This window comes from Salvelinus alpinus, chromosome 11 (assembly GCF_045679555.1).
Source record: "Salvelinus alpinus chromosome 11, SLU_Salpinus.1, whole genome shotgun sequence".
NCBI lineage: Eukaryota > Metazoa > Chordata > Actinopteri > Salmoniformes > Salmonidae > Salvelinus > Salvelinus alpinus.
In genome coordinates, this window is record NC_092096.1 from 51,632,921 (window position 1) to 51,646,170 (window position 13,250).

At 41.4% G+C, this 13,250-nt stretch overlaps 1 protein-coding gene across 1 annotated transcript; it reads right to left on the reverse strand.

Annotated features, from left to right (window-relative positions):
• Window positions 1-1,433: 1,433 nt before the first annotated feature.
• Window positions 1,434-11,973, reverse strand: LOC139534354 (uncharacterized). Its single transcript, XM_071333444.1, has 37 exons — window positions 11,682-11,973; window positions 11,396-11,461; window positions 10,702-10,767; window positions 10,040-10,102; window positions 9,890-9,943; window positions 8,766-9,737; window positions 8,597-8,662; window positions 8,420-8,476; window positions 8,192-8,245; window positions 8,022-8,081; window positions 7,825-7,860; window positions 7,628-7,699; window positions 7,471-7,521; window positions 7,337-7,396; window positions 7,181-7,237; window positions 7,007-7,102; window positions 6,862-6,912; window positions 6,708-6,773; window positions 6,507-6,608; window positions 6,283-6,345; window positions 6,108-6,173; window positions 5,952-6,008; window positions 5,791-5,850; window positions 5,655-5,714; window positions 5,416-5,517; window positions 5,270-5,320; window positions 5,083-5,145; window positions 4,874-4,972; window positions 4,722-4,781; window positions 4,489-4,554; window positions 4,285-4,389; window positions 4,149-4,199; window positions 3,979-4,059; window positions 3,416-3,493; window positions 3,251-3,290; window positions 3,077-3,134; window positions 1,434-2,910 (listed from the first exon to the last, which is right to left on the reverse strand). The coding sequence occupies exons 1-37, from the start codon at window positions 11,682-11,684 to the stop codon at window positions 2,160-2,162; spliced, it is 3,963 nt and encodes a 1,320-aa protein (XP_071189545.1). The 5' UTR covers window positions 11,685-11,973; the 3' UTR covers window positions 1,434-2,159.
• Between the last annotated feature and the right edge of the window lie 1,277 nt (window positions 11,974-13,250).

The window sequence follows — 13,250 nt, forward strand, 5'->3', positions numbered from 1 at the left end:
AACAGCCATCTATCTACCCCATCCCCATATTTATTTATCTTGCTCCTTTGCACCCCAGTATCTCTACTTGCACATTCATCTTGTGCACATCTACCATTCCAGTGTTTAATTGCTATATTGTAATTACTTCGCCACCATGGCCTATTTATTGCCTTAACTCCCTTATCTTACCTCATTTGCACTCACTGTATATAGACTTTTTTGTTTTCTACTGTATTATTGACTGTATGTTTTGTTTATTCCATGTGTAACTCTGTGTTGTTGTATGTGTCGAATTGCTATGCTTTATCTTGGCCAGGTCGTAGTTGCAAATGAGAACTTGTTCTCAGCTAGCCTACCTAGTTAAATTTAAAAAAGTTATCCTAACCTGCTACGAAAGTTCTCCTAACCTGCTAAGTAAAGTCAAATCTGTTAATTTGACAAAAGCTGGATCCCTTCTATTCATGAGGACCCTGAACGAGAGTGCATGAATGATTTATTGTTTTTCCTTCCATGTGTGCATGTCTCACAAGCTCGTCCATGTAATAGCATGAATATAAAACGTTAATAACTTCGGCTGTGAGTGAAGAAAAAAAATTATCTGCCTCAAAGACAATTCATGGAAAAATTAAATGGATATTTTTGGCACAAATGTGATAACGAAAGTGTCTTTTTAAAAATGGACTTCCTATGGGGACATCTTTGGGAATTGTCTTTCTGGCCTCAGCGTTAGTTAAACTGCAGTACTGTCAGTCTCCTCTGTGTACATGAGATGGCCTGCTTCCCAACTGAAACCTTGGGGACCTGACCAAGGGCCAGGGTTCCGGTCTGGAAGCACGCTTTCGACTGCACCTACAGTATTGCTTCGGTACTGCAGTTTAACTGAATCACAGCCGAGAAAGACAATTCCCATTGACAGCCCCAAAAAGAGAATTCAAATCTGAAAATTCCTAATAAGACACTTTAATCATCAACTTTGTGCACAAAACATCCATTAAATCATTCACATTTTCACAGAGGCAGATTTGTTTTCCATCACTCACAACTGAAGATATTAACATTTTATATTCATGCTCTGAGGTCATGACCCCAGGTAGCCAGGGGAAGTGCTGGTTGGCTTGTTTAGCTGTCAACATGCTCAGACACAGTTCCGGGAGCATGTTCGCTCGATACTGCAGTTTGTGTAGTGCGCACTGAGCGCTTATGCGCAGGTGGAATTATCCCAGTCAGAAAAATGGCAGCCATCACTAAAATGGCGTATGCTAACGTGAGTAGTTTGTTTCAATTTAAAGGTTGGAGATAGGACGCCTGGGCGAGATTAACCAGGCCTCTCATTAGTTACACTCTGAGTTGGGCATTTCCAATTTGATGAAAAAGACACGAGGATAAAATACTGACATTTACATCAGTAACAATCAAGGTTGAAATGTTCAAAGTGAAAAGTTTACAACCAGTTCAAATGCATAATTATCTTTATTAACACAATTCCAATAGCTGCCTCATTACGCTATTAGTTATCAACATTGCACATTTCATTTGGTTACAGGATAAATAACCTATTTATTAAACGTTGAAATATATACTCTGTTTTAAAAGAATAGCTAGATTAGATCCATGGCTACATTATATATCACATGAACAATAACAACAAAGGAAGTCACTTGAAAGGATGCTTTACAAAGCAACCAATCAGTGTACCAATTTGTAAGTCGCTCTGGATAAGAGCGTCTGCTAAATGACTTAAATGTAAATGTACACACAAGTGGCGAAACGCTAAATCCAGTGTCATGAGTTGTCAGGTGATTTTCTCTGTGCCTAAAAAACAGCGCTGAATGTGTAGAAGGTGTAGCCTAAGCTAGTTATAAACACGTATCCAAGATCTTAGGCCTACTACTTCACAATCCAGTAAAGTCATACATACAAGTTCTTTGTAAGTAGAAGCTTAATATGCTGCATAGTTGTCCAAATTGCGGAATGCAATCAGAGTTTGTAACTTCATTTATTACAAGGTTCAGTTTCTCCTTTTCGTTTAAAGAGGAACAGGAAAGTTGGGAAAGTCCTTTTTAGGTTTATGTCAAAAATAAAATCAAAAGCTCTTGAAAACAAATCCTCAGTTTGGACAGTAGAGGGGGGCCGTGAGTCGCATAACAGACACATTGCATTGTGGGAGTTGAACTGTTTCATATATTTCCATTAGCATCCTGCAGCTCCTCCCTGATAGCATTCAGCTCCACCAGGCTCTCGTGCAGGACCTGAGCTACCTGCCTAATCTTAAACACCACCTCTTTCTTAAACCCTTTCTTTAGCTCACGAGAGTCCTTGGTGAAGTATTTATCCATTCCTTTGAAGAGGCCCCTGAGGGCCACATCAGCTCCTTCTGTTACCTCTGTGGCCCTCAACACAGGTCTATCCACTAGGCTGACCATTTGAACGGCCCTGCGGACCTCCCAGTCTCCAGAGTAGTGCTGGGTTCCTCTCCGGAGGAGAGGATGCCCCCTGAGTCTATACAGCCCCTGGCACACGAACCTCAAGATCTTCACCAACTCCTCCATCCTCGCCTCATAATCCTCCAGAACCACCTCCACTTTCTTCCTGTCCTGCATGTTGTTCACGTTGTCCGAGATAGTCGCCGAGGCCGAAGTAATCCCGCCGGCCGCCGCCACTCCGACGCCCACAGCCGTGATGATGAGCGAGGCGCCGAAGGTGAAGGGGGCGAGGGCCAGGCCGACGATGGCCGCGCCACCCCCGACGGCGGCGGTGGTGCCGCCGGTGATGTTGCCGATCTTGGCCTTCTTATGGAAGGAGGTGATGTCATCGGCGAGGGCGTAGAGCTTGATGACGTACTGCCAGAGGACCTCGGCACGCTCCGTGAACACCTTGTTGAAGACACTGAGGCCGCGGTGCACCTTCTCCGCCAGTAGGGTGAATGACCTTAAGGGGGAGAGAGAGAGAGAGAGAGAGAGAGAGAGAGAGACAGAAGGACATGGCAAGAGGGAGAGGAGCGAGAGGGAGGCAGAGAGAACAAGTATTCAAACATCAGCAATGTTTCACGAGAGTGACTACTGATTACGTTGTCATCAGCACACAGAGGACATACCTAGTCTCATCATCCTTCACCGTCTTGTCTTCATCATCTGAAGGCAGCTCATCCCATTCTGAGACAAGACAATTCCCAGATTACAAACTGGGTGTGTGTGTGAACACATGCTTGTGCATGCATACGTGCTTGTGAGCGCATGCACATGTGTATGTGTACGTGTGTGTGACTCACGTTCCACAGTGTTCCACCACTCCATCAAGCTGTCAGTGTCCTGTGAGACAGAGCAACACTGATATCTTCGGACATTGCTTTCACACAGACACATTTTCAAACTGTTACCATTGAAATAGGGCAGATGGTGATTTGTGAGCGACATTTGACTCTTCAAATACTGACCCCCTCTTCTTCCTCCTTCTCCTCATCCTCCAGACCTTCTGCAAGCTGTTCGTCAATCTGAGCAGAACGCCACTCAGCCTGCGAGAGAGAGAGAAGAGGGGACAATGTGAGAAAGAAGTGAGAGAGGGAGTAAGGAGAGATTAGTTTTAATCTATTTGCTGTGCATACCTTACTGTCCTTATAAAGGAGGGATAGTAAAGGGATAGTCTGCACTGCCTTTTATGAGAACCATGGCCTTTGCCAGCTTTCCCTCTCCTCTGAGGCCTATTTCTCCCGAGGAGTTAAAATCCCTCTTACAGTATGCAGCAGATCCGGTTCAGTTACATGACTGAAGGGAATGTGCCACTCAATTTGTCCTAAGCAGTGCAATGATAGAAGAGGAAGACAGAAGCCAGCCAGGCCCATACCATAGTTGTCAACAACAACGTGGGTGTGTGGGGCTTTTTTAAAAGCTATTATGTTAGTCATACAAGACAACTACCCGTGGTTTTCAGTTGTTTCAGGTCTGTCTCCAATGTAGGACAATGAGTCAGCACAAATGTACATGTTGGATGTGTGTGTACCTCTGTAGCCTCTGAAAAGTAGTAGTCACTAGATGTAGCTCCTGGTGGGTACTCGGTCATCCTTCCATCTCTCGCTTTAGTCTGTGTGAGAGCGTGAGAGTGAGAGAGAAACCGACACTAACATCAGTAAACATATGGTAGTAACACCACACACACACACACACAATTACCTTAGTTTCTTTGCGATGCTTATGAGGGGCTTTAAATTTGAATGATTTCTTCTGTAGAGGAAAGATGGGATATAGATTAACAGCGGGTTACAAATCACACAGTAAACAAAGGATGTTTATAAAGTAGTAGTAGTACCGGTTTGCAGTCTTCTATGTCATCCTGTCCATAATCATCTCCAGTCCCTCCTGCAGAGAAGAAATCTGACCTCCTCTGAGAAGTGTCATCGTTCAGAAAGCCCTCCTGGAAAACAATACCACGGGAATGTCAACACTCTTCCGCTGACAAGATGTTAAAGTACGCACAAAAGACGTATCTTTGGACCAATAGAAATGCCCTCACATGGGATGCTCGTCGAGGTGTGTAGCGCTCTGAACCAATCGGTGACTTGTCATATAGAAATGTTTCCTAGAATAAAGGAATGAAAGTACATAGACTTGTTTTAAAACTAATACAGATGTTCTTTATAGGCCGATAACGGCAATGTAAATTTGTTAAAAGAGAAATATAAAATTGACACATTCTCTATTAAACAGACAATACACTCGGAGGGCCGACACAAACATAATAGTTACCTGGATTTGGTTTGACTTGCGCCGACTTGCAAGTCGGTTCTTAAATTTCGATGGTTTCTTCTGTGAAAGAGAGAGGACATTTAGAGCATGAGTGGGACCCATCCAAAGTTTAAGAGGAGAAAGTTCTACTGTATAAAGGAAAAGAGAAGTACCGGTTTCCAGTCTTCCATCTCGTTCTGTTCATCTTCCATCTGTCCAGCATAGAAGAGATCTGCTCCCTTCTGAGGCACATCACTGTCCAGAAAGCCCTCCTGGACAAAAACAAGAGACATGTGTTGAGTCCCAACTTCTAAAGTATCTAACTTGTAAATAGACAGTGCATGCAAATTTGCTCACATGGAAAACATAATCATTTGCAAACCTCTGATCTCCTTTGTGGGGAGTACTGTTGTGTACTACTAGTCTGAGAATTCTCCTCAGCACTCTGTAAGAATGAAAAATAATGCACCAACATTCACAACTTGATCATCTTGTTTGATAAAGAAAAACGGTCTTATCCAAAAAATATAAACCAAGCACAACCACACAGAAACTAACAAAAACCTTACCCCAGATTTCCGACGATTCATATGTAGGAGTTTTAATTTGAACGGTTTCTTCTGTAGAAGACAATGTTTACACTGTTTATCATGTCATTAGGTTAAATAAAATGCAGACAGAGGAAGTGAGGGATATGAAAGAAAGAGAGAAATACCGGTTTGCAGTCTTCCATCACATTCTGTTGATATTCTTCTACCTCTCCTGCTGAGGAGAAACCTGCCCCCTTCTCAGGTAAGTAATCATCCAAAAAGCTGTGCTGAAAGAAAAACATTAAATAAATCAAACATGTATACTGTCATGTTACATTGTCTTTGTACATTGAACAGCATAGACTAATTTGAGTTGGCACAAATACAACTACACAGACAATTACGACACAGACACACATCCAACCTTGGGGTGTGACTGTGGGGTGTAGCCTTTCACTTCTTCTGTTTCCTCAAAAATATTAACCTACAAAAGAATAAACAAATGTTGAAACACTAAAATATGACTATACATACAGTACACGCATAGAAACTCACAGTACCTTGGACTCCTTGCGGGGTGTATAACCATGGGCACCTTTAAGTTCATCAAGAAGTTTCTCCTAAGAAACACATAATTACTGCATATGGACAAATGAAAACGTGTACAGAAACGAATATATTGTGTTTGTCACAAGTATTTCTACACAGAGTATATACATACATGACTCATCTTTGAACCTCTGCGAGGTGTGTATTCATGAGCGCCTGTTGGTTCATCCTGGGAATTCAACAACAAAACATTCTTGGCGTTATATCAGTTTTTGCACGAATACAAAAGCACGTGCATTTAGCCTACTGTACACGTTTCCCTCCTTACCTTTTCGAGGCAAATTGCGAACCCTCTGTGAGGCACAAACTTAATTTTGACACCTTTACTTTTTTTCTGTGCAGAAAAACAGATGGAAACAGTCTCAATGATAGAAGCTTGATACATTTTTCATACGAAATAGTTGTCAACGTCCTAAACGTGTTAAGCACGAGACAAAACATACAAATCCACCCGTCCCATCACGTTCCTCTGCCTCCTCTTCAGAGTCCTCATCCAAACCCACGGCCTGTTAAACGACAAACCATATGTGGTGTTCCACAGGGATCAGTGTTAAGACCGCAACTTTTGTCAGCACAACATGTATACAATAAAAGCTGCATTGGTTTTGATGAGTAGTCTTTCATAACAAAAAAAAACTAGAAATATAGATATAAATTCAATAGGTACCTGTTTGGAGTCTTCAATCCCATTATGTTCTTCATCTTCATTCTCCCCTGCAGATATGAATCCTACTTCCTTCTGAGGAAAGTCATCGTCTAGCAAGCCCTCCTGGAAAACACACCACAGGAATATGTCAACACAGATTTTGTACACCAATATATTGCTCTTTTGGTTTAGAAAAACAGATATAAAAAAAAATATATATACATTCACTCTATGTTGAGGCAAATGTAGGCCTGAAGCTTTTTCAAGATGGTCAGCTGAAAATCGATCCTAAAAATAAAAGAATTTAAACAAGTTATTCCAACAAATGTAAAATTATTTTAAACACCCCTTCCCTAAATTATATATTAAATTATACCTTAGATCCTCTGCGATGCACAAGGGGCATTTTGAATTTGAATGATTTCTTCTGTTAAGGGGAAGGAAGTTCAAACAATTACAATACTACATGAACGAAATTTACACAAACAGTCTTTCAAAACTAACTGGTTAAAAAGAAATACCGGCTTGCCGTGCTCCATGTAATTCTCCTTATCTTCGTAATCTGCAGAGAAGACATCTACCCCTTTCTTTGGGAAGTCTTCATCCAAAAAGCCCTCCTGGACAACACGTTAAAGTAATTAATACTGTATTAGACATCTTAATTCATTGCAATCTTTACACAGGAACACACTCACCTTTGACCGCCAACGGAGACTATTGCCCTCTCCATCCTTGGATTCAGAAAATCTCTCCTAAACCAAAAAATGACATGAAACATTGACAATAAGCATTTCCATATAGCTACCTACACAATCACACATACAATTAATCAAAGATAACACAGTCCTCGCCTTTGATCCTCGACGTAGTGTGCCGCCGTCACGATCCTTCAGGTCTTCATAATATTTATCCTATAGAATAAAAACATGTTTATTGACTACAGCAGCAGAACATATCTACATAATTCATAAAAAGTTTGATTTACCTTTGACCCTCTTCTGGAAAGAAAGGATGCCTTGAACGTCCTCCCCCTTTTCTGAAATAAAAAAGGAAAATGTGTAAAAAGTTTAAAACAAAAGGATATAAAATGTAGAAACAGAAACTTAAATACAGAACAAATACAAATAGAGTGTAAGACATACAGTTTTAGCACGTTTTCCGGCATCATTCTCTTCCAGTTCTTCTACACTCCCCCCATCAGAGTCTGCTGCCACCTGAGATAGGAGAGAGCGAGAGCAGATGTGCGAGGAAGAGAAATAGCATCCACAGTCACTCCTTCAGTATCAATTGACCATCACTAAGCACACATTTTTGAAACACTGTGATGTGGTGACTTTACCTTCATTGACTCCCTCCTAAGCCTCAGTTTGCCAGACTGATGAGGGGAAAAGATAATCAAACAGTTAATTAACTTTTAGGCTAGTCAATGTAAAATAGATTCATGTTAAATAAAATACAGTAATATAGGTAGGAGTTGATCATTTAATGCAAACAATGAACAGGTAGAAAAAGCCATTCAATTAGTATGTTTCTTACAGGTTTCCAGTCAGGATTGAGCTCAGGACTGTTTTCAGGCCAATCCTCCACACATCTCTCCTGTTTTGGGTTTAACAAAGTAAACCCAGTTCAGTACACACAGCAATAAGACAGTCAAAGATAAAAGTTCAACATTCATTCTGTCCAAGTGGTGCCCCTCTAGTACATACCTGGCCAGTCAAAAGAATGTTCTCAAATACCTCCACTTCCCCGAATTTGTTGTCCTGTAAAACCAGAATGTTATTCTCAGATCAACAGAGAGAGAGATAACATGTTCCTATACGACACTGTCTTGTCTACTGAAAGTTGTAGAAAAGTTCGGTCATTTAAAGGCTGTTCAACTGATTGTGGTAGGAATAAACTTAGTATGTATAGACTTACTTGGCACAGAAACTTACCTGAGCGGTGTTCTTCGTTTGAGGGGCTGGTTTAGGATCTGGTCGCTCAGCTTCGGTCTAAAGACATAGCAGAAACCCAATGAGATACAAGTGAATCACAGACAGACATTACAATAATTGGTATGCTTACATACATGGAGAAAGAGGGACAAATAAAAATGGTGGTGGTGTCCTTACACGACTTGGTAACTTGGGCTGACTTTTTCGAGGAGGTGGTTTGGGAGGGCTGTCGGAGGTCTTCACCTGAGAGGTCACAACATGTCACTCTTTGCAATGATGGAAAGAGAGGTCACACGGATATCAAAGACTGTACGAAGACGTGAGGAAAAAAAGACTTGTAAGTTACCTGGGGGGAACCATTGAAAGCCTGCGTGGGGGACAGGGATCTGGCATGGAGGGTACCATGTTTCAAGGCAGTAGGGGTGGGTTGGAGAACATGTTTGGTTCCGTGAGGGGTCATCAGGAAGATATCATACTGTTCATCAGAGGGTGTTGCAAGGTTGAAATCCTGCGTGTTGGAGAGTGATGCATTGAAGACCTCAGCAGTCTTCTCAAAATCTGACCCTGAGAAGATGTCTGTTTTCTGCCCTGACGAAGTCTGGAATAAAGGTGTGGACTGTTTGACTGTAGAGTCAGTACTGAAAGAAGCACTCTGAAAGATGTCATTGGGCGAGGAATGGAAAATGTCCCTTGTCCTGGAAGGCAGGGGCTGAAAGACGTCTGGTGTCACATTGGAAGAGGGAATTTGGAAAGGGTCATTTGACCTAGTAGGCGTGGCTTGAATGAGATTGGGAGTGTCAGAAGGAGTGGATTGGAAGGGGTCCTTTTGAATGGACAAAGGAGCTTGGAAAAGGTACTCTCCCTTGGTGAGAGGAGCATTGAATAGGTACTCTCCCTTGGTGGGTGGTGCTTTGAATAGGTCAGCTCCCTTGGTGGGAGGAGCTTGGAATGGATTTGGTGTTTTTGAAGGCTGAGTTTTGAATAGGTCCTGTTGGTTCGAAGGAGTAGTCCAAAGCTCCAGTCTTTCAGAAGTTGTGACAAATAAAGGACTATGGCTCACATTTGGTGTGTTTCGAGTTAGGGCCGTTGTTTGGAAGAGATCCGGTGACCGTCTTTCAGACATGGTTTTGAAAATATACGTCTGCTGGTCAGATGGTGTGGTCTGAAGGTTGTCGTCGGTCTGTTTGTCAGGTTTGAGGTCCTCTGGTGTGCTCCGAACCTCAGGCGGAGGAGCAAAGATGGTGACTAAACTCTGCTTACGTAGAACCTCTGAATCCTGATTCTTAGTGTCCCCGTCAATAGTCACACTGCTGGATTCCTGTGGGTTAAAAAGAACTCATGTAAGCAAATGAACACATAAGTCAAACAAAACAGTCATTATCAATAGTATTGCACATATGTGTCATACCACCATACAAATGGTAAGGTTAGAGATCTGGTGAAAATGCAATGTCACTGAAAAAGACTTACTTTCATATAAGAGTAGAATGGATTCTCTTTTGACAAGCTACGATTGATTCCATTCTGAGAGAGAGAGATTAAAGCGTAAAATTGGGTAACAAATAAACGGAAATTGATTAAACATTTACCATTAATAGTTGCCCTATAATTCAGTCTAACCTGATTCAGGTGAGTGTCATTAATGGAGGAATCTCTGGATTCTGAAGTGGAGGGGATAGGAGTCTGAAAGAGAATGTGGAAGATTTTAAAAAGAGTGTTATGATATCCCTTCTATGAGCTTGTGTCCCCCAAGCCCCCCCTGTCTCAGCCTCTAGTATCTATGCTGCAATACACCATGTGCTGGGGGGCTAGGGTCAGTCTGTTATATCTGGTGTAATTCTCCTGTCTTATCTAGTGTCCTGTGTGAATTTAAGTATGCTCCCTCTAATTCTCTCCCTCCCTCCCGGAGGACCTGAGCCCTAGGAACATGCCTCAGGACTACCTGGCCTGATGACTCCTGGCTGTCCCCAGTCCACCTGGGCATGCTGCTGTTCCAGTTTCAACTGTTCTGCCTGCGGCTATGGAACCCTGACCTGTTCACCAGATGTGCTACTCTGTCCCGGACCTGCTGTTGTGTTGTGCGTTTGTCTCATATCTCTCTCTCATCTCTACCCTGCCTTTCTAGGGAGTTTTTCTTAGCCACCGTGCTTCTCCATTGCTTGCTGTTTGTTGGGATTTTAGGCTGGGTTTCTGTATAAGCACTTTGTGACATCTGCTGATGTAAACAGAGCTTTAGAAATACATTTGATTTTGATTTGAGATTGTGTGTCAGTGTTGTTTACCCTGTATTGTTTGCGGAAGGGACTTTGGGAAACTCTCCTCAGCATCCCCTGTAGTCTCATGATGCTCTGAAAGAATTTAAAAACAAATATTAAATATGACTCCATGAATGAATTCCTATAGGTAAAGCTTTCTTGCTTGTCTATACTCTAAGTGTATACAGCGCTTGCTTGTCTACTGTGTCTATAGTGGATAATTAACCTTGTGTTGTGTACAAAAATGGTCAGCAAAACTACACCAGACAACCTAACAAGGAGCTGTACAAATTACACATCCTGATAGTATCAGGAGGTGGGTTGATTTCTCAGGCTGTTTCGCAATATTCTTAAAGGGTGATAGAGTACATAGGTATCAAGAACACCTGACATCACAAGCAACAATTTCTCAATGAACTGCCCTGAAAGAATGTCAGACACAATGCCATGCCAACACAGTTCCTGAGCTACAGCTAATGAGAATAAAAAGAGCTCTCTATATAATAAGTATTCACTTATTGTAGGGCCTACTAGTGTACTTTGTGGGTAAAAACCTGACAACATACTTTGTACAGTAAATTCGAGGTTTAAAATATGCCTAGTCAAGAAGCTTTATTTTAGGGCACAAGAGGTCAGAGGAGTTCAACTGAGGTATTGAACAAACGCATCTCAAGGCTAAATTCATATTTAGAACCATGATATGGTTCAGATTCTTACTCACCGGTCTTCTCTCCCCCAAAAACCCCTCCACCGGCTCACTCTGTGCCCCTTCCCTCTCCTCCTTATCCTGACAGAGAAAGAAGTACACATCAAAACACAATGGAGTTTGATCTTCTTGTAAGAAAAGTAAAGTGTTGGACGTTCTACTCTTATTGAACTGAAATGATCTTTTAGAATTATTCAAGAGTTTAAAAGAGTTGCGATTTGACGCACACGCACGTGTCCGTAATAATTCCATGGTAGGCCTATCACTTATCATGAAAACATTTAAATTAGTTTGATCTCACCATGGTTGTTGTGTTGATATCCGATCCAGTAAGCTATTGTTTGCACTAAACGAAAGTTTGTACTGAAATGAACTCGCTAGTTGCCAAACTAGTATTTCCAACAGCGCGGTTTGGCAAGCGGTCCACGCTGCATGTACTGGTGATTGGATGATTGATGGACAGAACACGTAGGCGTGTTTGATTTCCCTCCCCTTCCTCTTTTCATTCAAGCGATAAAATGCGACCCGACCAGTTGTCCTCGCCACAAGGAGAATGTGCAGTCAATGACGCGCACGGGTGTGTTGTGTTCCTATACATAGGTGAAAGAAACATGTGTGCCTATTTATATACATATTAGCTAGTAGGCCTAAAACTACAGGTGGCTTGTAAATGTGTGTGTGCATCTGTCTGTCCGTCTCTCCATCTGTCTCTAATGGTCCCTATGTCTAGGAGGAGGGGGGTCAAACGTATGTTCATTTGAAATGGAGTCAGTGATTTAAATTGATGTTGGATGGATGTGTAGATAAATGTTGTTCTCTCTCTGTGTGTGTGTGTGCGCGCGCGTGCCAGTATCATTTCGCAGAGCGAGTGTGTGTGTGTGCGTGCGTGCCTGTATCATTTCGCAATGAAACCTGTTTAGGGCAGTTTTCATAATGTCATTACATCATTGAATTCTGGCTCTATCTCTGAAAATATGCAATTATCTTTATGTATTGCAAATAACTTGGGTGAAGTAAAATGTAATTTGCATTGCAATATGAAGTCACATCATTTGGTTCTCTACATAAAGTACCACCTTTATGTTACAGTATATTAGCCCCGATGACATTTTATACGCATGAGCTTAGCTAGCCAACGTCACCATGACATCGCCTACAAGTGTGATTGGGGATTTCTATTGGAGAAGCGTCTTAATAGTGTAGTCAGAAAATGGTACGTTCAAAACGGCCCAGTGCAGTCAAAAACGTGGTTTTCTGTTTTTTTTAATATATATATTTCCACACTATGAGGTTAGAATAATACTTTGAAAATTATGATAATGCACTTTTAGTGTAAGAGCTCTTTGAAAAGATTGTCTGAAATGTCTGCCTGTTTTGGTGGGATGGAGCAGTACATTAGTTAATAAACCAATGAGAAAGTGAGTTCCAAACCTCTCTGTCAATAAACAGAGATTTTAGTTTTCAGTTTCCCCCTCCTCACTCAGACCACTGCCAGACATTCCAAGCACAATTCTTGCTTGAGAAATTGTTCTTCGCTAAAAATGTTGTTTCTTTTAGATTTTTTTTGTTGAAAATCCCAATAAGGTACTTAATTGTTACTCAGTAATGAAATAATAATAATGGCTGCATTGGAACGTTAATCGAGACAGATTTAGTTTAAATTGTCTCAAAAACATTTATTAAACAATATTCATGTTGTTAATTCATGTCAGTGTCACAAAACTTGGAGAAGAGAACAATATTAGTGTTTTTGAAATGTTTTTGACATTTGAAATGTCTTGTTTATGTTATAAATCTGTGTGATTTAAGGTTGTGCATGGTTTGTGGTATGCAGTATACAGTATGCCCAAGCTAAACAGTTTTTTTTTTT

Coding starts and splice junctions, on each gene's coding strand:
- LOC139534354 (XM_071333444.1), bottom strand. Junction 6,009..6,107: donor TCGCAATTTGCCTCGAAAAG/GTAAGGAGGGAA, acceptor TTGAATTCCCAG/GATGAACCAACAGGCGCTCA. Junction 4,060..4,148: donor AGCATCGCAAAGAAACTAAG/GTAATTGTGTGT, acceptor GCTCTCACACAG/ACTAAAGCGAGAGATGGAAG.